At 41.4% G+C, this 27,878-nt stretch overlaps 1 protein-coding gene across 1 annotated transcript; it reads left to right on the top strand.

Moving 5' to 3' along the window:
* Nucleotides 1-27,878, top strand: LOC311292968 (ADAMTS-like protein 2; the record flags this gene model as incomplete). Its single annotated transcript, XM_084412810.1, is given in 22 exon segments — nucleotides 1-68; nucleotides 70-109; nucleotides 111-174; nucleotides 177-234; nucleotides 3,133-3,235; nucleotides 3,557-3,699; nucleotides 4,629-4,704; nucleotides 4,946-5,048; nucleotides 5,132-5,277; nucleotides 5,383-5,506; nucleotides 9,092-9,172; nucleotides 10,129-10,304; nucleotides 10,732-11,053; nucleotides 13,933-14,287; nucleotides 15,863-15,963; nucleotides 16,083-16,209; nucleotides 17,632-17,845; nucleotides 18,070-18,225; nucleotides 23,528-23,698; nucleotides 23,776-23,952; nucleotides 26,205-26,349; nucleotides 27,006-27,878. Coding segments are annotated over 22 exon segments (3,063 nt in total). The 3' UTR covers nucleotides 27,119-27,878.

Genomic DNA, 27,878 nt, shown 5'->3' with positions numbered 1-27,878 from the left:
ATGAGCTTGGCACCAGCCGGGAAAGTGTTTTTACGAAGGCGTTCCCAAACTCTGCCACTCTCTTCCTGCTGGGACTGAAGGGAAGAAAGGGGGAGGGAGGAGGAGAGGACGGAGGAGAGGAGGGATGCAGGAGCACACCTTACCCTCTTTACAAAGCACATCCTCAGAACACACCATAAGAAACCACCACCACCAGCACCACCTACACTGTCCAAGCAGCACTCAGCTCCAACAGTGCCACTGGACTGCAGGTAAGGGCAAATATTTACTATGGGACTGACTCTGTGTGTGTGTGTGTGTGTGTGTGTCCATTTCACTGAATAGTGCTGAATGTTTTGGGAAAAGAGCATGGGAAGCCAAGCAGACTAGACACTTGTTCTACAAACCCAAACAAACAGTGTTGACTGCTCTGTGCTGATGCAAAGTGAATAAAGTGAAAGTAATGGTCTGTCAGGTAAAAAAAATAAAAAAAATTATATATATCAAGTGATAGTAATGTGGCACTCAATTTTTTTTGTCCAGCTGCAGAGAACAGCTGAGGCTTACTTCAAGTCCAAAGTAGAAAATGAAATGTTCCTTGCATGATAAATTCTGCAATAAATATGAACATGGTGCTTTTGCTTTTTTTATACTGTTTGTTATTGAAAAGTCTACTTAAGTTAAGATATTTAGCTCTGATGAGTCCATCATGTTTTGAAATGTCCATTTGAAAAATCCCTAGAAAATTAATGTGTGGTTTTGATAATGTGTAAAGCAAGAGGGAAATGAATTTGATTTTAGTCTTGAAAATAGTCAATCTATTTTCTACTCACATAATAGTTTATCTATTCACATAAATAAATCACCATGGATGATGAATGGATGAGGGGAACCACAAGAAATGAGTGAGCAGCTTAAGGGTGGACAGCATCCAAAGCAAAAGAATGAGAAAGATGAAGCCCTAAAAAGTATAGAGATATCATGGCCATAAATTAAGAATTATTTCCCATGATCTAACTAAATTAAAACGAGTGAAGTAATTAGTACAAGGTTACCATGATGTAACTAAAACAAAAGAAAAAACTTTTAGTATAATTTTTTTCCAGAATGTCATGTAGGGCTCCAATAAGTAAGTATTCAAAAGTACGCATTCTGTTTCAACTTTTTACTAATTTGCGATAATGACTGACCGTACATTATTTTGCTTACTAAACTACTTGCCAACTAAATAAATATGTGAACATGAAATGTCGTTTAGAGTTTAAATTATTTTCATGTAAATTCTCAGCTGAGAAAAAAATAGTTTACAATGTACAAAAATGTTTTTTTGCTTGTTTTTGTCTTTGACTAGCAACAAGATGAGCACTGTAACAATATTATAGTAATATAAATACTGACGTCTTCCAATATCACTTTCACTATTTGAGTTTTTTTTTGTGTATTTGTTATCATATTAAATGAATTTATAACTATAATCATAAACACATTGTTATGTAGCATAAATAACTGTAGTAAACTGTTATTCTTCTAGTAATTTATACTTATGTATCCTTCTCACATTCACAGGAAATAGCTTTCTTCCATGTTAAAAAATTAGATAAAGAAATCAAATGTCATTTTCATGTCCAGAAAAATCCGTTATTCCATAATTTTAGTCATTTTTAATTTCCACAATGAGTGTAATACATAATAAATAAAAATGTATAAAATAAATAAATAAAATATAAAAATAGGAATTGTATACATTCCGTAGCTTGAAATCCCTTCAGATAAAATCTGCCAAATGCATATATGTAAATGTGAATGTTTATTGATTATCTGCTCTCAATAGTTCAGTTTGATCTGCATAAATGTGTCACAACACTTGCTGCTGGTCTCTCAGCACTTACATGGTTGACATGCTGTGAGTTTGTACCCATCACTGGCTGCAATATTGATTTTCCACTTGAAGACGGTGGACGTGAGAAGGCTGCAGAGAACTGAGGAATCCTTGCGTCTGGTCCCTGTGACCAGAAGCTCTTCCAGAGAAGGATGAGTCTGCTTCCAGCTCACAGACAGGGCTTCCCCCTCCCCCCCCCCAAATGGGGAATGGCCCTGCTGTCTGTCTGCTGCCAGGGAAAGAAAAACACCCCTCTTCCCTTGAGCGGAGGCCCCAGGGGAGGGGGTTAGCCTGTGTTTACTCTCTTTCGTGGCCTGGGAAACTCAGAAGAGGAAGGTCTGTCTCGGCGGTCGCAGCCTCGTCGCGTGGTCTGTGGGAGACGAGTGTTTGGCGAGCTGGCGGGGCTCCAGCTGTGTCTGGGGTGGATAATGAACTCCAGGTGCTCCAGTGGGTAGTTTAAGACACCTGTCACCAATATTTAGTGCCAGGAAAAGCCAGACTGCAAACAGAGTGAGATGATCTGTTTGCTTACTTTAAGGAGCCTACCTAATTGGAGGTGCGGGTCTGATGAGAAGTCATGAGATGGAGGAGAACTGGAGAAGTTTGTGTGATTGGCGATTTTTGCTCACTTTTATGGTCTTCTTAAATGAAGTGTATACGTTCTTGCATCCCTGGACTTAAATACAAGCCAGAGAACTGCATTCATCCTTTCATTGCATTTCATGTGTTCCGGTCACATAAAACGTCATGCCCATGCAAACTGAGAGGGCACGTTTCCTAATATTTTTAAGCCAAGTGGATTTTGAGTAAAAAAAAAGAAGCTATTCGTGGCATCTTTGATTCACCCAAATAGGGGTGGGAAATATTCAAAATTCATATTAAATTCATATTAAAAACAAGAACAAAGAAGCAAATTACAAACAACAGGACAAATTAATAGAACAAAGTTAGAGATTAATTTCAATTATTGTCCCCACAACATCAAAACAATTCTATCAAAGTTTTACTATCATTGTGTACCTGTCATTTGGTACCCACTGCATAGGGAACACCTGGACCACACACACACATATAGCTTTTGTCATGTCTTATCTATCTGCCTAGGGCCCTAAATGATACTCTCAGTGTCATCCATTCAAATATATCCTCAGAACATATAGTCATTTTGAACGAAAAACAATCTCCTTTGTGCTTATATCTGTAGAGAACTATTTAAACCTATGCTTTGAGAGGCTATTCAGTTTCTTTTTCCCCCAAATATTCATGTCCTACAGGATGGGGATCTGGTTAAGGGCCCAGTATGTGGAGAGCAGTCTGGTGCTGCTTGGTCTTGTAACGCTGGCTCTGTCTCTGGGAAATCTCTCAAGCAGAGGACAGGTTTGTAATGTTGACAAGTTATTCGTTTTTTTACTATGATGATAAATCAAAACCCGAGTTTGCATCAGAGCACCAAACTACAGAAAAATATTTTCATATTTTTGTAATTATATATAGATATATATATACACACACACCTATCTCACCCCATTGGAAAATAGTTTTTTTCTTGTTTTTATCATAAACCTCACTATTTTTGTAGTGCTACTTGTAATACTCTATGTCAAAGATTACACATATAAGAAACGTTATAGCCTTCTCTAAGCAAAGATGTTGGTCTCCAATACTCACTTTAATAAATGAACTCTTTATTTTCCAAAGGATGAGGGTGTTGCCTCTAACAGTCTAGAGGACGGGCTGGAGGTGATCACATACTGGTGGGGAGAATGGACAAAATGGACCGCCTGCACACGTACCTGTGGAGGAGGTGTCATGTCACAGGACAGACACTGTCTAAAACAAAGGTCAATGAACATCAGCTTATCACATTTTATAATACGTAGACATCTATTATAAAAACATTTAGTTAGGCTACTGTTTATAATGCTGGTAAGATTTAACAGCAAGATACATCTTATGTGAAGAACATTTCCACAGGGTTTCCCTGACACTCCCCCACCTTTGAAATACAGCAACTACTGTAGCTAGTTATGGTAGCTAGCTGGAATAGAAGACCATTTATGACGCATGAAAAAAAGAAAGCCATGGTTTGGTAAAGCATAAAAAGTTAGACATAAAAAGTCGAAACTATGAGATAAAAAGTATAAATTATGGCAGAAGTCAAAATTACAAGAAAAAAGTCAAAATTATGACATCATTATTATGAGATAAAGTCAAAATTATGACATAAAAGCCGAGAGTCATAATCAAACATTTTAAATGATGAGATACTAATTATGAGATTATAAGTCATAAACGTGAGATAAATAGTCATAATTGTGACATTAAAAGTCAAATGTATGAGATACTAAACCATAATTATGACATTAAAATAAACTTTATTCAATTCAATTATTTGTCATAATTGACTTTTTTGTCTTAATTTTTTTGTCTCATATTTATGACTTAGAGTCTCATACTTTTGACCTTTTATTTCATAATTATGACTTAGTATCTCACAATTTAGACTTTTTTATGTCATAATTATAACTTTTTATGTCATGATTAAGATTTAGCAAAGTGTGATTTTTTTCTTATGTGGGAGAAATGGGTTTCCATAAGTTAGCCTGCTAAAAATTCATTGCATGTTCTCGAAAAAAAATGGTTTTAGTTTTGTTTCAAATCCTTAAACAAAAATCATTTAATTTTGTTTACTAGGCACCAGTAAAAAAGAGAAAATTTGAGAGTGTAATAAATGTCTACTAAACTAAAACAATATATTTTTCTTTCAAAGAAAGAAAACAACAACTGGTAAAGACAACATGACGTGCACAGGCAATGCAAAAAAGTATCATCTCTGCAACGCAAAGGTCAGCTCACAGTATCTGTCTTTCCTTTCCTCATCACACACATATACACAGTGCATTTTAGACAGACCAACAGAAATGCATCCCAGATGCCTAATTTGACAGCGAGCCTCATGTTCCACTTCCACCTGAGGCATACTGTAAATGCATAATTCTAGCCAGTTTTAAGTTTGCCTATTGTGCAGTGGCAACCAAAAAGCAGTATTCAGTTGTATTCAACTGATTGTATTTCTGTGAATTACAGGAATGTCCTTCTACAGGAAGGAGCTTCAGAGAAGAGCAGTGCTGGTCATTCAACTCTCAAGTTTATAGTGGAAAAAATTACCACTGGAAACCTCTCTATCCCGGTATTAACTGTTTTAGTTAATGAAGCTGTGCTGTGAAGGTATCATTTATGCTGAAACAATGAACCCTGTTTATATTCCTGTAGATGACTACGTTCACATTTCCAGTAATCCATGTGACCTGCACTGCACAACCTCTGATGGTCAAAGACAGCTGATGGTACCTGCACGGGATGGAACATCTTGCAAATACAGCAACTACAGGGGTGTGTGTGTAGATGGGAGATGTGAAGTAAGTTATACTGTAGATGGCTGTACACTAATATAAGGATACATCCTTATATTACTTTTCTCATGCATGTGATCTTAATTTATAAGCTGATGTGTAACTTTGCAGCCCATTGGATGTGATGGTGTTCTCTTCTCTCCAAACACCCTGGATAAGTGTGGTGTATGTCAGGGAGATGGGAGCAGCTGCAGTCGTGTTACTGGGAACTTTCGTCGTGGGGTTTCCAGTCTAGGTAATGTTAGCTCAGTGCTCAGGGAACTCACGCTGCGTTGTATGACGACACTTTGGGGAATGCCTTTGACGTACACACAATCTGAATGTGTGAGCTGCTTGGGAGTGGAGCATGCACGGTCAGCTCTCGAGGGGGCTGGCTGTGTATACTGTGAACAGTTTCCCTTGAGGAACAGTTTCCCTTGCCTGGTTGTGTTTGAAAAGAAAAGAAAAGAAAAGCGCCCAGGCTCACGCTCCCCGGGAACGGGTCTCACGGTTACTTCACTCGTGGGGATCGCAAATGGAGCTAGGGGAGGACCTTGAGACGGCTTCAGCCCTTTCTCAGCTCTCAACCTCTAGCTCCAGTGCTCGTTTTCGGGGTCCGGAAGCCCACTCTGCAGCTTCTTCTGCCCTGGGCGAGTGGATGTTGATGGGACTATACAGTTCTGAGGAGATGGATGTCCTAAGCATTGATGTGAGTGATTTGGGTGATCCGCCAGCCCATTCCCCAGAGTATGAGGAGCTTGTGGAGGTTTTAACTAGTGCATGGCAAAGCGTAGTATCAACTGGCCAGTCGAGAAGCAGGAAGCATTCAAGAAAAGACCTCCACGTCGGGGTTTGACATTCTTTCCAGATCTCCACACTGAGGTGTCGAGGTCCTGGAAGAAGCCGTTCTCCTCATGTCTCCCCACAGTTTATTATTATTCAGTGATCATGGGGCTCAAGGAGAAGGCTGAAGAGACAATGGGCCCTATTTTAACGATCTGAAACGCAAGTATCAAGCACGAAACGCAAGTAACTTTGTGGGCGGGTCTTGGGCACTGTTGTTATTATACCGGCGGGATAAATGACTCTTGCGCCTGACTCAAATCTAAAATGGGTTGGTCTGAAGTAGCTACATTATTCATATGTGTGGTTTGGGCGTAACGTGAAATAAACCAATCAGAGCGACATCTCACATTCCCTTTAAGAGCAGGCACGCTTGTTCCATGGCGGATTGCTATTATAACGGCGGATTTGCCAGGCGCACGCCAGGAGCGGTTCAAAGCCGAGGAGACCGACGTTCTTGTCAGGGCCGTAAAAGACAGAGAAGTGACATTGGGAATGGGAGAAACCCACCCAAACAAGCTTCAGTTAAACAGGCGTATAATAATTTGGGTAAATGTGTAAGCTAGATTTATGCATATTTTTTCACATCTTCATGGACACAACAATGATTTCCCTCGTGTGTTAATATTTTTCCTTGTAATAATGTATGATTTGCAAAAATGAAAACTCCTGCTTCTGTGTAGATGAAAGAATCAAAGTGTATGCGCGTTGTGCACACGCTACATTGATTATGGCCAAGCATGTGCCCTTAAAATAGCATATGAATAACATGCGCCACTGACTGTAGACCAGGTTTTTCCTGGTCAGTGGCAGAATTGTTTTCTAAACCTGCAAAATTGCACCAGAGAACGTTTGCGCCGGAACACGCCTCCTCTTTTCGCTGCACCGCCCCCTGGGAGTGCAAGTTCACTCCTTAGTTTACTGGCGTGCGTCTGTGGAGGGAAAAGTCCGCTGTGCAAAATAGGAATGATACATGCGTCGGTGTACAAAGTCAATTGCACTGGGTGCAAGATAGGGCCCATTAACTGCATATCTCTCCCCTGAGATTGTGTTGTCCCTGAAAACCCCTGCATTGCCCACCAAGCCTTGTCAGGTAACATTTTTGCTGGTGGGCAAGGCGAGTTACATCCGTTCCTCCTCAGAGCCTTCAGGAAAGATTAATTTAGATTCATTAACCCCGGCACATACAGAGCCCTATCTTACACCTGGCGCAATGCAGCGGCGACGCAAGTGTTTTTTGCTAGTTTCAGTCAAACGCAGTTATCATTTTCACGTCCTGCGCCACGTTGTTTAAATGGCAAATGCATTTGCGCCCATTTGTGCGCCCATGGGCGTGCTGTTCTGAAAACGAGGTGTGTTCTGGCGCATTGTTGACGCGTTGCTATTTTGAGGCAACAGAAATAGACTGCGCCATTGACCAACTGAAACCTGGTCTAAAGTCAATGGAACAATTTTTTTTTTTTATGTGGCGGGTCCACAACTCGCGTACACACTGCTTATTAAACACACAGGGACGCACAGCAGCACACAAACAAGCCAAATATTTAAAATAAAATGATTACAATGTAAAATATTATTATTGTGTACATCAAGAGATGGTCTGCTTGCGCACTTTTACCTTGCGCACGAGCAGTTCCGTTTGCACTCTGGAGACGGCTTCGGTCTTTCCACTATCAAAATTCCGTCATGTAAATAGCAAATCTGCCATGGCACGAGCGAAATTGGCATTTAAAGGGAATGGGAGATGAGACTCTGATTGGTTTAATGCACATAAATCACAAAACCCTCATTATGAGAATAGGGACAACCCTTTTAGACCACGCGCCTGGCGCGCCAACCATTTTTCCCGTCGTTAAACTAGCAAAAGTGGATTCGGACACGACTTAAGTGAACTTGCGCCGTCCCATCATAGATCTATGTCACTTGATCTATTCTCTGAGGAGATTCAGATTCAAGATGTTGACAATTCCTCTTTTCGCGAGTCAAATTAAGTTTTTTTTATTTTACGATAGATCTAAAGGACGCTTACTCCCATGTCTATTCTTCCACAGCACAGGCAGGTGCCTTCGTTCCTTGATCATGTGGAAAAAGGCCTTGGTTCCTTTCCCAAGGCCCAGTGTTGGGAGCATCTGGACATTGCAAGATTGTGTCAACAGATGTTCGGTCCAGTTCGGTCCAGGTAGGGTTCTCACCCTAGGCCGGGTTATGTACCAAAAGTGCCCACTAATGTGGCCCAGTCCACAGTCCTTCAGGCCTTTCAGTTACTGGTATGCTTCAGCCCCCTAAGAAGGGCTGCTCGGCGACCAAACAATCTATAAGCAGGTGGAATGTGGAAACAATTTCTATGACTTAGGAGGTGCGCAGTCTGCATTCACCTCTTCAAGCTAGAGCTCATTCCACAAGGGATATGGCACTTTCAATAAGGTTCCTCAGTTTGGACCACCCGGTCACTCCGGGGTCGCAAGTGCTTATGTCCTGAGTTGTGCCTGAACATCTTCAAACAAAGACAGGCATTTGTCAGCATGGCAAAGTGAGTATTTTGTTCCCCAAAGTGTCATGATACGACGCAGCTTGAGTTCCATCGAAAGGGAACATCTCGAGTTACGCATGTAACCATGGTTCCCTGAGAGGGGAACGAGACTCTGTATCCCTTTGCCATACTTCCTGCATGCCTTTGAGCGGCTTGCTTCATCCTATCGGAAGCTACCTTTGCTTTATTGCCTGCTTCCCTTTATAGCTTCCTTGTACACCGTCATACATCATGGGCTGACGTAACACCAATCAAGATTGGACTAGTTGCACACTTGCTTCAGACGCTTGCACGCCGAAGGTGTTCCCCAACATATTTTCATATGACGCAGTGTCTCGTTTCCTTTTCAGGGAACCATGGTTTTATGCGTAACCCATGATGTATTGTAGAATGGCATTCATATTAAATGGTTCTGAGTAAACTCATCAAGGAACTAGAATCCTAATTAAGTGAACTCTTTCTTTGAAGGTTATTCTTTGATAACTCAAATCCCAGAAGGATCATGGGACATCCAAATTATAGAGAGGAAGAAGTCTGCAGATATCCTGGGTGAGCAACTGTACTGTAAATCATTCAGAGTGGTATAGCGTGTGAATTATGTTTTCCCTATGTTGTCTGGTACATAGGGACTACTGAAGAGACTTTTTGAGGTTTATTTTAAAGTGCAAAGTATAGAAAATTTAAATGTGTAAAAAAAGCTCTGTAAATACTTTACTTGCATTTTTACAACACTATAAGTGTGTCCCATGGGGTAATCAAAAGTTCTACACACACTTGCGGTCTTCACACCCACTGGAACACTTAGGCCAAATACTGGAAATACGTTTGGTATTGGGACAGTCTCTTTGAATGGCTTGAGTGCTCAACTGTGCACTAGACTTTCAAAGTATGACAAGTACTTCATACTTTATCTACAATATCAAGTGAAAGCCTGGGTTTTCCATGATGGCATATAGGCACAAATCTGTGCAGAGAAATTCATGATAATTACCCTATTAATTCATTCAGAATCGCCCTTTCCGAACTTACAAGGAAATACAAGTTTAAGGAGAGTTTTTTTTTCTTTTTTGAATTGAATTGAATTGGCACCAAGCAAAACATGCCCATCGCGCATCCACAGATTAAACTTTTTTTGCAGCGCTGGATAGATTTTATATGCATTCAAGTAAATACATAAACAAATGCATATAAATGAAAGACTCTGGAGGTAAACACATAATTGATGTTTCTCATTATTTATCATTGGCTGCATTATAATGATTTCTTAATTCAGAATACTTTATAATCAAAGATGGCATAGGTGTATGTGTTCTAATTTGGCTATATATATATATATATATATATATATATATGAATATATAACATTTTAACTCCACTCCACTCAAATGAAAAAAATTACTTGAATAAAGATGAATTCATTCATTTAGCTGAACATGATTGAATGAGAAGGTCAATTAAATGATCCAATCCTCCCATCGCTATAGTTCACCCTTGTTATTTTCCAGCTGTGACTGACCAAGCAGGGAACTTTTTCTTCAATGGTGCATATAAAGTGGACACCCCACAGAACTTCCATGCAGCAGGGACCATTTTCAAATACCGGCGGCCTACAGATGTGTATGAGACGGGGATCGAGTACATCGTGGCTAAAGGGCCCATCGATCAGCCCATCAATGTTCTGGTACTGTAGCCGTGGTCCTCCCTTCGCCGCCAAGGGCTCATGGGTAATCTCACTGGCTGGCTAACAATGGCTTCGACTTTGTGCAGGCCAAAGGTCTAATGGTTCACTCTGCGTAAATGGTAATATTCTGATACATTGTCCCTGGAGGAATGACTATTTCACTTTAATCTGGGTTTATGGGATGAATGTGGGATGATGCAGTATAGCAAAAAGGGAAATTCTGAAATGTCTTTGGACAATTATGGACATTTTTCAACCGCAGTGCCCTTAACTTGCCAAACAAAGCATGATTCTGTGCAACAGAACAGCCTTTAGTCCAGAATATTTATATATTGTTTCCTGCAAGTTTAAAATGGGATATTATCATAACATATTTGTCTTAATGGTCTCTTATTTGTTGGACATGTCTCTGTCTGTTCCCTTAAAGGTCTGGAACCAAAATGGCCAAAATCCTTACATTACCTATGAGTACACAGTGATGAGGGACTCTATGGCTTCTGTCTCCCAGCCCCCCATTTACAGAGGCCCACAAGGAGGATCTAGTCTGGTTTCTGTAGAAATTGGGAGTGTTTTACATCATAATGAGAGTATGTATGATAAGGCAGTTCCTGAGATGGAGGGGAACCAGGTACAGACCACTGGGCCCAGGGCTGTGGAAGGACAAAAGCCTGGCCAGGAAACCAATGAAGTGTACAAGACAGCTAACATTGACTGTGAGCAGGATGCTAACACACCAGTCCAGTATACAGGTAAATATATGAATTTACGCTGTCTATACATTTCTGTCAAAAAGTACCTTAATGAGGAATCAAATTTGAGATTGTATTAAATGTTTTTAAGTCTGTTAGTTAATGAGGGATTTGTAGACATTTTAATTTATTTAGAAAAAGACAACTTTCATTTTAAAGTGAAAAGTAAAAGTGACATTTTGTTACTATTATATGGTGTTTTTATTTTGTATATATGCGAATATTGCTAATATGTTTATTATTATTATGTTGAAAAATGTTGCGCTGCTTAATATTTTTGTAGAAACCATGATACATTTTTGTCTGGATGTTTTGATGAATAGAAAGTAAAAAAAACAGCATTTATTTGAAACAGAAATGTTTTATAACGTTATAAATGGTTTACTGTCACTTTTGATGATTTTAATGAATCCTTGCTTAGAATTATTTTTTTCTTTTTTGTCAAATGTATGTCTTATTAATCAATTCATTAACTAAATCATTTTTTTCATTCATGAAAGGCGCTGCATTTTCTCTACCCTCACCCACTAAATCTAGTGCCTTCTCTCAGGTGTCAAACTGCTCAGCAGTTTCTTCCGCCCCGAGTGAAGACCCGGAGCTGCAGCTATCCAGCTCTGAGGAGGTGGATGTGCTCATCATTGAGGCAGGAGAGTTTGAGGACTCACCACCTCACTCTTCTGCATATGAGGAGCTGCTGGAGGTTGTCACTCCTGCTGTGGCCAAGTTAAACATCGACTGGCTGGCTGAGAGGCAGGGCGCTCGTCCTAAAAGCAAACTTGATGAGCACTTTCTGCTAAGCAAAGTGCAACCTCCATATTGGGGCCTGCGATTTTTGACACTGAGGTGTCAAGATCGTGGAGGAAGCCATTCTCTGCCCTTAGGCTTGAACTGGGACTGCTCCCGTCCATCATGTGCTTTAAGAAGTACCTCAGGTGCTTAGGGGTGCAGCGGTTTCCAGCGACTTCAGTTCTCAGTGTCCGCTCTGAGATGTTGCGCCATTGAGAGGCCCGCTCCCTCTCTGCTAGAGAAGCCAGTTGTTCCCTGCCAGTCATCTGCTTCAGGGCGCTGAACTGACTACTCGAAATATACCAGAGACCAGTCTCGAGAGGCTAGTTCTCTTAGTTAGTAGACTATCTGGCAGCTTAGAAACTTAGAGTTTAGAGTTTGCTCCCGGCATGGTTAAAGCCTTTCTGCACCCTAGACCGGGTTACTTGCCTAAGGTTCCAACAAATGTTGCACGATCTATAATGTTGGAAGCCTTTTGTCCTCCTCCATATCAGACGTCAGACCATGAGAAGTTTAATCTGTTGTGTCCAGTCAGAGCAATGAATGCTTATGTCCACAGAGCTGCCCTGTGGAGAAAATCCGGTCAGCTGTTTGTCTGTTTTGGTTCGCCCAAGAAAAGTTCTCCAGCGACTAGACAGATAATGAGCAGGTGGAGGCTTTCTCTCTTGCATATGAGGCGTGCGGTCAGCCTTCACCGATGGCTGTCAGAGCGCACTCTACTAGGAGTATGCCGGCTTCTAAAGCTACAAGATGTACAGTATGTGACGTGGCAGGCTGGTCCTCTCCGCACACATTTGTACGGTTTTAAAACCTGGACTTGGACTTAACACCGGGGTCCCAGGTGCTCGTGTCTCATGTCCGAGGTATTCGCAGGATTCACACTAGACAGGCACTTGTCAGTATGGCGGAGTGGGCATTCTCGTTCCCATAAGGTTGCTTCTTCTGACGCAGTGTGAGTTCCCTCGAAAGCGTCTCAGGTTACGACTATAACTACGGTTTCCTAAGAAGGGAACGAGATGCTGCGTCGCCCTGCCACACTTTCTGCATGCCTGCGATCGACTTGATTTGGCTAATCAGAAGTTGACATGGTTTGGTCCGGGTGCGCTTTACAGCTTCCTGGTCATGATGTCACACACTACGTGATGACACCCCGGCATGACATTGGATGCATACTTCACACATTTCACACATACTTCAAGACGCATGTATAGCGTCGCTTCTTGCCATGCAGAATCTCGTTCCATTCTCAGGGAACCATGGTCAAAGTCCTAACCTGAAACGTTATGTATCATCATCCTGAGCTCATGTCTAAATACACTAGATACTCTAAATAAGTACAACTTAAGCAGTAAATGCATGTTTCCTGAAGGGGCATCTTCCCCCGTCATAACCGACCTGTTACACAAATTAAATAATGGACCCGAAATAAAGATTACTGTGATCTTTAAAATGACCCATCAGCCTCACCTCTGAGATTTATACACAGGAGTGATGCTTTCACTATATCTGAAGTAAGTGGAGGATAGACTAGACAGAAAAAGTACATGGTTCACTGGGCAATCATCAGTGAGTTAAAAGGCCTCTTTCTGCCGGCCCTATGGAGTACTTTATAATGCATAACACGCAACAAAAATTAGCAAGAGAGGATGAAAAATTCAGAGAGGCCTGGCATTTTCCTTGGCTAAAATGAGAATTACAGACATTTGTGTTTGCTGTTGGTCTGACATTGATATTTTTAAATGAGTTGAGGTGTCCTGATGAAGGTTGTGCCCCTGTCTTGCATTATAGTCTTTGATACCACACTACTCTTTGAATTTCCTTTCTGTATAGAGCATTCACAACTATAAAACCTAAACTGAATCTGTTGAAATTGGCAATGATCCTCTCAAATGAGTTGTTACTGAATGCATTGATATGCAGTGATCCGTTTAAAACCCAGACTTGTGTTTTGTGTTGGTACTGACCAAGTTTTTTGGATACATTTTTTTTAGTCCTACCATAACAGGTTGTGCCCTAAAGCATAATTAATTTAGCTTTTTTCAAACGAATCCATCCTTTCCTTAATGAATCTATCTTTCTTCTTGTTTTAAAAGAGGGGAACTGCAGCTGGCCCAGTGGAGTAGGAGCCCCTGGTGTTGTACCAATCAGCAGACCTACTGAGGACATGGCAAACTCTGAAAACCTCATCTGGAGAGTGCTACTGGGAGAACGAGTTGGCTCAGACGGTGTTCTTGCAAACATCTCAACCAATCAGCTTCTAACTCACAGAGATGGTTTGTCCTCTGAAGCAAGCCCACTGGAGTTAGACTACAGCAGTCTTGAGCAAGCGGGTCTTAATGGCTCACTGCTTGAGTTCACCCTTGGGCACCGGCGAAATGACACGGGGGACTTCCTACTCCCAAACAGAACTCTTACTACCATTTTACGCAATCGCAGCAATCGCACCAGGTAAATACGATAATGTACACTATGGTTGATAAGACTTTTTTCATGTTTTTGAAAGTGTCTTATGCTCATCAAGGTTGCATTTATTTGGTCAATAATACAGTAAACACAGTAATTTTGTGAACTATTTTACAATTTAAAATAACTGTTCTTTATTTTTTATATATTTTAAAATGTAATTTATTCCTGTAATGGCAAAGCTGAATTTTCAGCAGCCATTACTGCAGTCTTCCATGTCACATGATCCTTTAGTAATCATTCTAATAAGCTGATTTGGTACTCAAGAAACATTTCTTATTATTATCAAAGCTAAAAACAGTTATTTTGCTTAATATTTTTCTAGAAACCATCATCAACCATCAAATGAAAAATCATTTATTTGACATAGAAATCTTTTGTTTATTATAAATGTCTTTACTTTGATATTAATTATTTAGTATACATTTCTTTCAAATAATAACATTTATAATAACATTTGAACAGTTGTATACTTTATCATATTAATTTTTTTAATCATATTTTAATAATTCTAATAATTATTATAATATTTATTTATTTCAATAGCCAATAGTCTTTTGTTACATAACAGACATGAAGGATGATTTGATACTTGCTAGTCGTTGTGTTGATGGGATGGGGCATCCTCATTCTCGAAGGCATTTGATTGGCATTTGACAAAAGTCTGTGTAGTGCAGGACACATTTACTGTTCAAATTCTACATTGTGCAAAGCTGACAAAAGCTAAATCACAATCTTAAATCTGTTCATTATTTGCTGTTCGAGCATGATTTTAGCAATCTCAAGATCATGCCAAGATCTTCCATACAATGAAGAAGCAGGTATCTTTATCAGTTGCCTCTTTTGGCATTTTTAAATGTAAGGTCCTAGCCCTCCACACTGGCATGCCAAAGCTGTGCTGGATGCGCATGTGTGGGACAGCCCTCCTCAAGGGAGAATGGAATGTGCTGCAGACTCAAGCTCTGGCTTGGTTTTTTTGTTAACGTTCTTGGAGACATTCAGAGTGCCGAGGGGAGACGGCCAAGCAGAGGCTGGCGGGATTGCATTCCATCATATTTATAATTCATGCTGGGTTCCCTCCGCCGCGTCCAAACACTGCTTTACCAGCCCCTCTGCCAGAGATCATAAAGAACATCTCATGAAATGCCCTTACTCGTATCCGAAGGAGAAGAGAAAGATTCCAGGTGGAGAGAAGAAAAGAAGGCCGAATGTAAGGATGATGGACTTTCTGAGGAACATAATTCAAGATGTTTTGTTATTTGTGGAAAAAATTGCCATAGATCACTCGGGTACAGACTACGCTTGTCGCATCAGATAAATCCCAGGAATTTATCAAGAGGAACAAATTTTATTGGCTTCTGTCTAGTTGAGAGAATGCGCTGTTTTCCATCCTTGACATTAAGGTAATGAGTGTGACCAGGAATGGTACAAATGTTAGTGGTTTTATGACTGGAGTGTCAGTTGGTGTCTCGGCATCAACAAACGTGAATGCTCTGCCTAATATACAGTGCAGGTGGCTGAACCGTGGCCTAGTCTGAGATGCTTTTTTCTTTACCGCAGAAATAACCAAAGGCTCCTTCAGAAGAACAAAATGAGCGCTGCTGACATGTACCGGTGGAAGTTGTCCTCACAGGAGCCCTGCAGTATGACATGCTCGATAGGTAATTAAGACATTATAACTAAGTCTCAGTGGCCACAAACATCCACACATAAGTATTGCTGATAACCATGTTTGTTTATGTTGGGAGGTTTGTTTTATACAATGTCCTATCTCGAATAGGTGTGTCGAAATCACTTGCCATGTGTGTGCGGTATGATGGCATTGAGGTGGATGATGTTTATTGTGATGCTTTGACTCGACCAGAGCCAGTTCATGATTTCTGCATTGGCAGAGAATGCCAGCCCAGGTGCGCATGCTCAATTGTCACAGAAATGCAGGGGAAAAGTATGGAGCACCGCACATGACATGCATAAAATGTTTTTTTTTACATTTTTTAATTTATCCTTTATTTAACCAGGTAAAAACTCATTGAGATTAAAATCTCTTTTACAAGAGAGACCTGGCCAAGATGCAGCATAAAAAACAAAGAACAATTTCCAACATATATAAAAGAACACATACATATATATCACAAGACCCTGTGCTGAAAAATGCTTAATACAACTTTATGAACAGTACACACACAATATATAGGTATTGTGGCCACAGATGAAAGAAATAGTTAAACAAAAAATTTAAATTCTGTCATCATTCACTAGGCTAACCCTTGTGGCGTTCCAAACCCATAAACCTTTGGTTAATCTACGAAACACAAATTAAGATTTAATGAAACCTGAGAGGTTTCTGTCCATTGAAAGTACAGTTAACCAAAAGATCATAAAGGCGTCGTAAAATGAATCCATATGAATCAAGCTGTTTAATTCAAGTTTTGTGAAGAGATTCAATCGCTTTATTTGATGAACAGATTAGTTTACATCTAAGCAATGATTGACACATACATAGAGTGCATCACATATGGTAAACATGGAAGCTCAAACGTGCATGTGTGATGCCCAAGAATCAATGAGTTTTGTTCCAGAGTGATGCACTCATGTTTGCCATATATGTGATGCGCTCTATGTATGTGTTTTTATATGTAATGGATTATATGTATTGATTCATTTTATGATGCCTTTATGATCTTTTTGGATCTGGTAAGTTTTGGTGACCTAGACTTTCAAAGAATGGACAGAAACCTTTCAGGTTTCATTAAAAATATCTTAATTTGTATTTCAAAGATCAACCAAAGTCTTATGGGTTTGGAACAACATGATGGTGTGTGAATGATGACAGAATTTACATTTTTGGGTTGAAAATCCCTTAAAAAAATTGTTAATCCATAGTTTCATTAATTTGTTCCCTCAGTTTAGTTAAATTGTGGCCATATTTGATGAATTAGTTTTTAGGTAAATCTTTTCTACAAATGTATTCATTTGTCCTTAATTTATTTAGTGTTTAATTTAGTAAATTCTGGCCATAATTTAACTAAAATGAGGGAACAAATTAGTACAAAGTGACACCCATTTACCTAAAAAGAGAGTCGTGAGAACAAATTTTTAATTCGTGGTCACAATATCTTGTGTTTTTCCCTCGCATGTCATGTCATGTCATTTCCCTCTGTGGCAAAGACAAGAATAGGAATGAAAACAAAACAAAAAATGAAAAATTTCCAAAAATGAAAATTCTATAATTTACTCACGGTGTTATTCCAATTCCAATTCCAATTTGATTATGTCCCATGAAAAGTGGTTTTTTTTTACACAAAATTCTTGCTGTGCACTTTGTCTAGATGGGAGGCAAGCAGCTGGAGTGAGTGTTCTCGGACCTGTGGAGAAGGTTTCCAGTTTCGCCTCGTGCGTTGCTGGAAAATGCTGGCTCCCGGCCTAGACAGCTCAGTGTACAGTGAACTCTGTACAGAGGCACAGCTAGAGCTCCCCCCAGAGCGCCGGGCCTGTAAAAGCCCCACTTGTGGTCCTCAGTGGGAAGTAGCTGAGTGGTCTGAGGTAGGTTAAGAGCTCTTTTACTTAATCCTCCATTATAACTGCCATACACTGTAAGTAAATAAATATTTCCAAATCAGTATTTTTGTCTTGGCCAGTAAAAAATTACTAAAAAATCATTTAAACAATATCAATTTATATGAATAGCAAACTGAAAACTGAAATGGTTGGACAATGTCAATGTTATGTAGCATACCAAAGAGAACCTTGTTTTGTTTGTTGTGCAGTGCCCAGCTAAATGTGGTCGCAAGAGTCTGGTTACTCGAGAGGTCAGATGCTCAGATGAGATTCACGCATGTGATGAGACAACTCTCCCAGCATCTACCAAAAACTGCACCGGCCCTCCATGTGAGCGCCAGTGGACAGTGTCTGAGTGGGGACCGGTGAGATTTTAAAATGCACACACATTATGCTTGACTGTAAAAAAATATTTAACACTGTGTTTTTGTAACGTTTAGTCCAAGGAAGATGAAAGTAATTCTAATAAACAATGAGGTTTATTAAACACAGCACATAGATAATCCAGAAGGGAGCGAACACAAACGAAACAGCGTGTACTGTAACTCACGAACAATACCGGACAAACACTGATAATTGAGGAGGAACTTAAATAGACATGATGAACTCATTACAGACAGCTGTGATCGTCAATGAATGTCCATGGTGACAAATGACTGGTGGGAAACTAGAACAAAACTGTGTGTGAAGAAAATGTGACTGAATACAAACAAACTAAAAGTCCATGAAAATTAACTAACTGAACATACATGAGACAGTTTTAATAAAGGACAATGATGAATCAGATTGTGATGAGACGTTTCCACAGTTATTAACATTATAAATCTAGTGAACATTTTTATATTTTCATAAAAAAAAATGTATGTACATTTATAACACTATACTTTGTGTTTTATTACCTTGGCAACAAATAATAAAAAACTGATTAAAACTGCTGCAGGAGTGTTTCTAATACATCGGCCAAGGGAGTGACAACAAATTTGACATCTTTCTCTCTTCTGACCATCTCTCAATATTCTTTTTTTTACTCTTTTGGAAAGTGAGAATGAAAAAAATTAATTTGTTGTAGTTTCCGTTCCCTTTCAGTCAGTCACTTTCGATGTTACGTCGGACTGACATCATGGTGTCTCACCTGGGAGCCCAATCACCTTCAAGTGGTAACTAAACAAGCCATTGACCATTGGCCAGTGAGATTTGCATGCCGAATCACAACCAACCGGACATACGGGTATAAATATGACTGGCATTACTTCATTCATATTTTGCTTTGAAGCCGAGCGGTTGTACAGTGATCGCTCAATCCAGTCTAACTCCAAGAAAAAGATTATATTTCTGAAAACAGAAAAAGAGCAAACAGCAATTCTAATTGCTAATTGGAGATCTTACCTCAGGAAACAGCAATTTTAATTTATTTTCTTTGTGGGATCTCTCTGCCTGTGTGAAGGCACATCCAGCGGTGTCTCGTATCCAGCTTGCTGTGCACGAGAGAGAAGTCCAGTGAAGTGCAAAGCAAGCACGGGCAGTCAGCGTCTTTTTCAAGATGTCTTTCTGTCCATGTGTTTCTGGATGTGGTCGTTTACTGACTTCATCTGATGGCCACAATCGCTGTCTCTCATGCCTGGGCAAACAGCATGCTAAGAGAGCGTTCATGGATGGTGCATGATCTCATTGCAAGAGCATGTCTATGTTGGCATTGCGGTCACGACTCTCCTTCTTTAATACGGAGGCACGAGTCCCCTCTGCTGCTACCCAGCCCCCCGCCGCTTCTCATAGTAGAGCTGCGGGTCTAGTCAGCACTTTGGGAGATCTGAGGGTTACAGTGGGAGCTTCTCCGTCCAGCCAGCACCGACAAACCTCACACTCCTCTAGCATCCCATGTGCTTTGAGTTCCCAAATGTTGGTGCGGGTCACTCACGTGAGGCACCTTGTGTCTCATTCGGTGCTCCGGATGAGAATCGAATGTTGATCGCTGCATCTGGGAGTGGGCTTTTGTTCTCTGGAGAGGATGAGGAGATGACGGCCATGCTTTTCCGGACCGCCGCCACCACTCCAGTGCCTTTCTTCCTGGAGGTGCATGAGGAGGTTCAGAATTTTGACTGCACCTTTTACTGCACAAAGCTGCTCTTCTGCCTCCTCCATTCTCACTGCCCTCGATGGCGAGGCCGCCAAGGGTTACGTGGACATTCAACAGGTGGATCGTGCAATTGTGGTGCACTCGTCCCCTTAAAATGCCGCCACCTGATGGAATCGTCCACGCCTCCTGTCCAAGGCATGTAAGACGACAGCAGCCCTGGGCTGGGGTTGTTGCAGGAACTGCGCACAGCCACTGACCTTGCCCTCTGGGCACCGAAAGTCACGCCACGGGCCCTCAGCCAGACGATGTCCACTCTGATGGTCCAGGAATGCCATCTCTGGTTGGACCTGGCTGATAAAGTCTGCTTTCTTGACGCCCCCCATCTTGGCCTCTTCGGTGACACTGTCGAGGACTTTGCCCAGCAGTTCTCGGTAGTCTAGAAGCAGACTGAGGCCATAAAGCACATCCTGCCCCGGCGTGACACTGCCACCAAGCCACTGCGGGCTGGCGACCCAGCCTGATCATCGCAGAGGGCGTCCCCCTCCGGCTGCACCGGCTCCTGCAGGAAGGCGATGCAGCCCATCCAGACAGCTAAGATCTTGAAGTGAACATGTGCATGGTGTCACAGTACGCTAGGTGTAGCCGATCTGTCGCCAAATGGAGTGCCCCTACAACAAGGCAATTTGTTGTTACAAAAGATGCCTCCAGAACAGGTTGGGGCGCTGTGTGCAACGGGAGTGCAGCCTCGGGCTCCTGGACGGGACCTTGACTACACTGGCTCCCCGGAGGCAGACCCAGCCCTCGTGTTGCTGTGTCCTGTTCGCATATTGTGTGTTTACGTGGACCGCACACAGAGCTTCAGGAGCTCAGAGCAGCTCTTTGTCTGCTTTGAAGGCCAACAGAAGGAAAAGGCTGTCTCCAAACAGAGGTTGGCCCACTGGATAGTGGATACTAGGGCTGTCAACGAATATTCTAAAGTCGAATATATATTCGAATAGTTTTAAAAAACAGAATTTCGAATGTGAAAATTAATATTCGAATGTGGAAAAACGCCCGCGGTAGCAGAGGCGCGGCTGTCTGCTTTGCGAGTGGGGACAGGTCACAGGAAGAAGGCGTTAACGTTAAACAGAAACATTACTAAAGTGTAGGCTACTTTACTGACTGAATAGGTATTGCATGAATAAGGTAGGTTAGATACAGCAGTTTCATGCACTGCAGGCTTCCACTGGTTTGATTATTTACCGTTTCATGTCAAGGAAAAGTTCTATGTTTACCACAGCACAGCTCGCTCGGAGCGTTCAATATCGGATTCGCGTCTACCGTGAATCTACCGCGTCTACCGCGTGTAGTTGGACTCTTGAACATTTTGAATCCATTCGTGCGTCAAAAGCAAAAGTTTGAAGCGAAATTGACGCGTGGAGAGTGTGAAGGCCTATTTATACTTCTGCGTCAAACTCACGCCGTAGTTACGTCGTAGGCTGTGTGTAGCGCACTCCAAAAATGTAACAACGCGTCAACTCTACACGGATGCAAGCGCTGTGATTGGTCTGCTAGGACCGCTCCCTCGGGTTTCACATGCTCCCTCTTCAAGTGTAAATGCGCGTTAACGCGGACAACGACGCAGAAGTGTAAATGAAAACCAATGCGTTGCCTACAGCGTAGAGGCTCGCGTAGGTCCGACGCAGAAGTATAATGAGGCCTTAACGCCTCATTCGCGCCGCAAGACCCCCAGACGCGCATAGACGCGTCTTTACATTGACTTAACATTGAAATCACTTGCGCCAGACACTCTATTCGCGTTTGGTGTGAACGCAGCATGAGCGTGAGGGCGAGAGAGAGAGAGAGTGCCTGCGAGTGCGAGTGAGCGAGCGAGCGAGAGTGAGGTCTGCGGTCTTGGCCATTAGGTGATTTACTTGTTTTTGTGTAGGTAATACGTTGTCAAATATGTTTAAACTTAAATACCTATACAAGTAGTTATGTCTCTTTGTATTAATTTGTCCTGTTATTGACATAATGCACAACCAGATGTTTGAATAGTTCGAATATTCGTGTGTTTTTTAGAGGGAATATTCTAACGTCATTTTTGAGCAATTTTGACAGCCCTAGTGGATACCATCACCTTGGTGTATCAGTCCCAAGGTGAGCGGTGCCCCTTCGGAGTGAGGGCTCACTCCACTTGGTGTGTTGCCTCCTCTTGGGCGTTGGTGCACAGCGCCTCTCTGGCAGACTACTGCAGAGCTGTGGGCTGGGCAACACCTAACACATTTGCGAGTTTTTACAATCTCAGAGTGGAGCCGCTTTCTTTCAGTGTGTTGGGTACAAGCTGGTAATGTGTGGCTGGCTCGCTGTTTTGCTTGAAGCGCCATTCCCCTCTTACAGGGGGATACGAGTGCCTACTTGCTCTTCAGGTGAGTTCCCCACTCGGCAAACCCTGAATCGAGTTCCTCCAGCATCCTTCAGCAGTCTGACGCCAGGCCCAGTACTCGTGTGCATGCCCAGCTGGTCAGCCCTTGTTCTGGGCTAGATGCCCATATGCTGTGATTCCCTTTCCGTAATCCCATATGTCTATTGTCCGTTTGGAATGGAGGTCTACCCCTTGGGATTACTTGGGGCGCTGGGTAGGTTATGACATTGTGAGGGCAGTTGCTAAAAGGGCACACGGCAGCTTGCCAGCATCTGCGTCTCCAACACTTGTAACACAGTTCAGTGGCTGTGGCGCTTCCCATGACGTCAGTCCGACGTAACGTCATAACGTTGAACGTGACTGACTGAATGGGAACGTCTAGGTTACTGATGTAAGCCCCGTTCCCTGAAGGAGGGAACGGAGATGTTACGTTCCCCCTGCCACAGCCCTGAACCACCGCTGAATGCCCCTGATTCTGTCTCGGCTCCTCAGCAAAACATGAATGAAGTGAGTAAAGCCAGTCATGTTTACACCCGTATTTCCAGGTGGGTGTGAATCGGCATGCAAATCACACTGGCCAATCTCCATTGGCTCGTTTAGTTACCACTTGGAGGTGATTGGGCTCCCAGGTGAGACCCATGACATCAGTCCGACATTCCCTGCTCCAGGGATCGGGGTTACATCAGTAACCTAGACTTTCACTGCTATAGAATTTTACCCAACTATATTTAGCTAATTATGCAAATGAAGAGTGATGTGAATGAAGCTCACACCATTTGCATCATTATACAATAGAATCTCATTGGTCCAAAATCCTGCTCCTTATAACTTAATGGGATAGTTCACCCAAAAATGAAATTCTGTCATCATTTAGTCATTTAGTCATTCATTCCAAACCCATTTTTTCCCCGTGCGGAACTTCAAAGGAAGATAAGAAGATGCTGGAAAGGAAACAACATTGGAGCCAATTGTACTTCCATTGTATTGGCAAAAAAGAAGAAAACATATATTTTTTATATATAAGATATTTTTCTCCAAATAATAAAATGATTGGAATGAAATGAGGGTGAGTAAATGATGACAGAAATGTCATTTTTGGGTGAACTATCCCTTTAAATGTGATTTGATTAGGTGTGATTGCAAGACATTTAATTTTTCAAAGTTAAAAAAATGTTCCATTTCTACTTAGTGTTCAGGCATCTGTGGGCATGGAAAAACAGTGCGTCATGTGTACTGCAAAACACCAGAGGGACGAGTGGTACCTGAGTCTCAGTGCTCACCTGAAAACAAACCTCTTGCCATTCACCCCTGTGGAGACAATGAATGCCCTCCACATTGGCTGGCTCAAGACTGGGAGAGGGTGAGGATTATGCGTATGTTGTGGAAAATAACGATTTGTTAATATTTCTTCAGTAATCATTGTCTTCTGCCTTCCAGTGCAACACAACATGCGGACGTGGTGTGAAGAGAAGGACGGTGCAGTGTGTCGGCATCACGGGTGGAAAGGTCCAGACCCATGGTGATGAGGAATGTGACAGCAGTAAGCAACCAGTAGATGAGGACACCTGCTTTGAAAGGCCTTGCTTCAAGTGGTACACAACACCATGGTCTGAGGTGAAACATTTAAAAATGTATTCAATTTTTGATGGCAGATTGAAATAATAAAAAATACAACTAGTATCAGATTGCTAGAAAGTAGAACAGCTGGCCATGTAGGCATTTGCAGTAAGCTAAGTGAGTTACCTTTCGAGAGAACTCAGCACTGCGTTAGAATATTGCCGCTATGGGAACGCTTGTGCGTGATAGTGTCTGAAGCACCTGTGGAATCACCCCAATCTCATTTGTGAAACGTTGACAGCTTCTGTGCTTCAGTAAACTCTCTGTGTCATAATGTCTCTGTCTATCTGAAGAAACACTTGCAAGCTATCTCTTCCCTGAGTCTGTGTCATCTCTTAGGGCATTTTCCTATATGTAGATTGAATGCTTTGTTCCGCAACAGGGACTTAATTTGTTACTATGTTGCAGTTTCTTCTTGGTTCGGTTTGTTTTCACATGGTAACATTTCAAAGCGTACCAAAATGTGTTTATGCAAGTCACATGTGAGTAAAATTGTCCTCTTATTGGCTAGAGTTCACCTGTTTATGTTCTTCTGCATCATCCATCAAGATGCAAGATGGATTGATAAGTTCGCTCTGCTAGCTTATTGTGGCTTTATCTGTAGTTTCCCGCTCTGACTGATAATTTATATACATAAATTATATAACATTTTATTTAAGATAAATCACAGAATGAGACACTGCTGCTTTTTATATAGCACATTTCCCGTTATGAATTATGGTATCGCTAGGTTCGTTAGTCTGTTGGGTCGGATTACTTCTCATCTCAACCAAACTGCTCCAGAATTCGTTTTTAATCGGGCCTAGACCATCTCGTTCAGGCAATCTCAGAGTAATCGTTCCGGTGCGGATCCGAGCGCGATTGCCATGTTCATATATGCCTAAACGAACTGAAGAAAGGAAGAAAATGCACCAGGTTCCGAAACAGAAGCTCTAAACTAGCCAGGTGTGAAAACGCCCTTAAGGCCCCGACATTGCCCACCAAGCCCTGTAGAAAGACATTATCTTTGCTAGGCGAAGGTTATCTGGCTGTAAGTCAGGCTGGAGCATGTCTGCACATAATGGCGATACTGCATACCAGGCTGACCTGCTTAGGGATCTGGATGAAGGTGAGGGTGTGGGCCCAGACGCTGTGAAAGAGTTACACCGGATCACAGATTTGTTTCTCCGGGCCACCAAGGAAATGGCCCATGCCATCAACATATCCACATATGGCAGCTATGGTGGCTACGGAGAGACATTTGTGGTTGTCCGGTATATAGAAAAGGACCTTCCTGTTGGATGCCCCGCTTTCCCCTCCTGGCCTCTTCGACTACGCAGTAAACACTGTCAGTTTCACGAGGCAAAGAAACAGGCAAAGAAACATTTCAAAGGTTTATCTCTTGCCGAATCCAGGTCCTGGAGGCTGCTGCTATGGAGCAGCCCCAGGCCAGTACAGAACCCCAGGCCTCTCTCAGGCAACAACAGAAGCAGAATGTCATTTCTCTAGCCCCCCCTCTAAGGCTGTGTGTCCACCAAAGACTTTTTAGCTAGTTAAGAACGCAAGGCGCTCTGCTGAAAAACGCTAGCTGTGGGCACTTGAGATCGCTTCGGCAGCGCAGCATTTTTTCAGTTGAGACGCAGGCTGGTCCTCTCCACATTTATCAGATTCTACAGCCTGGATTTGGATTCCACGCCAGGATCTCAGATGCTTATGTCCTAAGCTTGTGCTCACCATGATTCACTCTTGGACAGGCATTTGTCACTATGGTATAGTGGGTATGAATGTTCCCATAGCGTCAACATTCTGATGTAGCATTGATTTCACTCAAAAGGGAATGTCTCGGTTACAACTGTAACTGGTTCCCTGAGAAGGGAATGAGACACTGTGTCATCTTGCCATACTTCCAGCATGGCTGTGAGCGACTCACTTCAGCTAAACAAAAGCTGACAATGTTTGGTCCGGGTCTCCTTTATAGCTTCCGCGGTACGCCGTCATGCGTCATGGGATGATGTTTCGCCAATGAGATTGGAGTGATTCCACACGTGCTTCAGAAACAACCATGCTAAAGCGGTCCCATAGTGTCATCAACATTCTGATGCAGCAACCCGGTCCCTTTTCAGGGAACCAGGGTTACAGTACTAACCAAGACGTTTACTAGGTTTTAAAATACCGATTTTCTCTTCAAGTCTCTCTTTTCCAGTTAAGGCTCCCAAGTTCAAGTGTAATTCACTGTTCTTTCCTCTTGCTTGTACTCAACTGTTTCTCAGTGCACCAAGACATGTGGTGTTGGTGTGCGAATGAGAGATGTGAAGTGTTACCAGGGAAGAGAGCTTGTTCGTGGATGTGACTCTTTGACCAAACCTGTTAACAAACAGACCTGTGCACTCCAGCCCTGCCCCACCGAACCTCCAGGTGTGCCTTAAAGAAATTGTAATATTCACTCACCCTCACATTGTTCTAAATCTTTATGCTGCTATTTTTCCAGTTAAATATATACAGTATATGCATCACAGTTTCCACAAAAATATTAAGCAGCAACTGTTTTCAACATTGATAATAATAAGACATTTTTCTTGAGCACCAAATCAGAATATTAGAATGATCACTGAATCACTGAAGACATTAGTAATGATTCAGTAATGATGCTGAAAAAAAAACAGCTTTGACATTACAGGAATATATTACATTTTAAAATATAATAAAATATAATATTAATATATAACATTTTAATATATATGAACTATATATATAATATAAAGTTATATATAACTGTATGTATATATATATAATTGGTGTCATATGGCATCAATGTGCCATTTTTGTTCCTTGTTATTGCAATTCATTATGTTTATAATTTTATGCAGGTTTGGAATGACATGGAGGTGATAAATGATGACAGAATTTTTATTTTGTGGTGAACTAATTCTTAAATAGGCACTTTAATAAAAATATGCACTTTAAAACATTGCCTTATGACTGTAATATTACATATTCTAAGAAACAAAAATCCTATAGGTTCAAAGAAATCATAAATAACATGAATTGTAACTGCTTCAATGCTTCCTCAGATGAAAACTGCCAGGATCGTCCCACCACCAACTGCTCGCTGGCTCTGAAGGTGAATTTGTGCAGTCACTGGTATTACAGCAAGGCCTGTTGCCATTCTTGCCGTAATCTTTGAGCTTCCTAGCTAGACTCCAATGCTCATATTTTCATCTGTTCATGTCATCTGCATTGTGCTTGTTTGAGGATTGCAGCAAGGGAAGTTTGAATCAGTATTTGGTTATATCTTAAACTAGCTCCATAAAAACTGCATTTCTGCCAGTATTACAAAATGATACCTACTTCATGACAATGTCCTGTGTTTGTGGGATACCGTAAGGAAATATTAAATTATTTGATTATTGCTCAGAGGATTATATTGCATGTCATAAAAGTATTTATTATTCATCAGGTTTTATTGGACATTTATTATCTGGCAGCTGAAGATGGCTGATTTTAGTACTGTATATCCAAACAGGCTTACCCTCAAGCCACTGCTGGCTCCAACACTCTACTGTTTACTTTTATCCAGTTTAACTATTGCTAGACCTAGGCTTATGTTAATTTATTGGTTACAGCAGTAGCTTTATTGGGTTCTCTGATATGTATGTATCCGAATAATTCATTTTGTATCATTTGATTTGAATTGACAATGGATTTAACAGAACTTGACATACCCAAGTAATTTTACCCTTGTCACTGAGTGAGTCCTGACACTTGAACATACTATAGTTGAAAATGTATCTGATTCATATATTGTTTCATTAAGACACAATAAACCTCATATATTGTATACTACCTTACCTCAAGTACAAAAGACAATCAAATGTATGTCATTTGATTTTCTTATAGAAAAACAGTTGTGTACCTCTCAGAATATTAAATAATAAATATTATAC

Source organism: Rutilus rutilus (assembly GCF_951802725.1).
Source record: "Rutilus rutilus genome assembly, chromosome: 7".
In the NCBI taxonomy this organism is placed as follows: domain Eukaryota; kingdom Metazoa; phylum Chordata; class Actinopteri; order Cypriniformes; family Leuciscidae; genus Rutilus; species Rutilus rutilus.
This window is presented reverse-complemented; position numbering and strand designations above follow the sequence as displayed.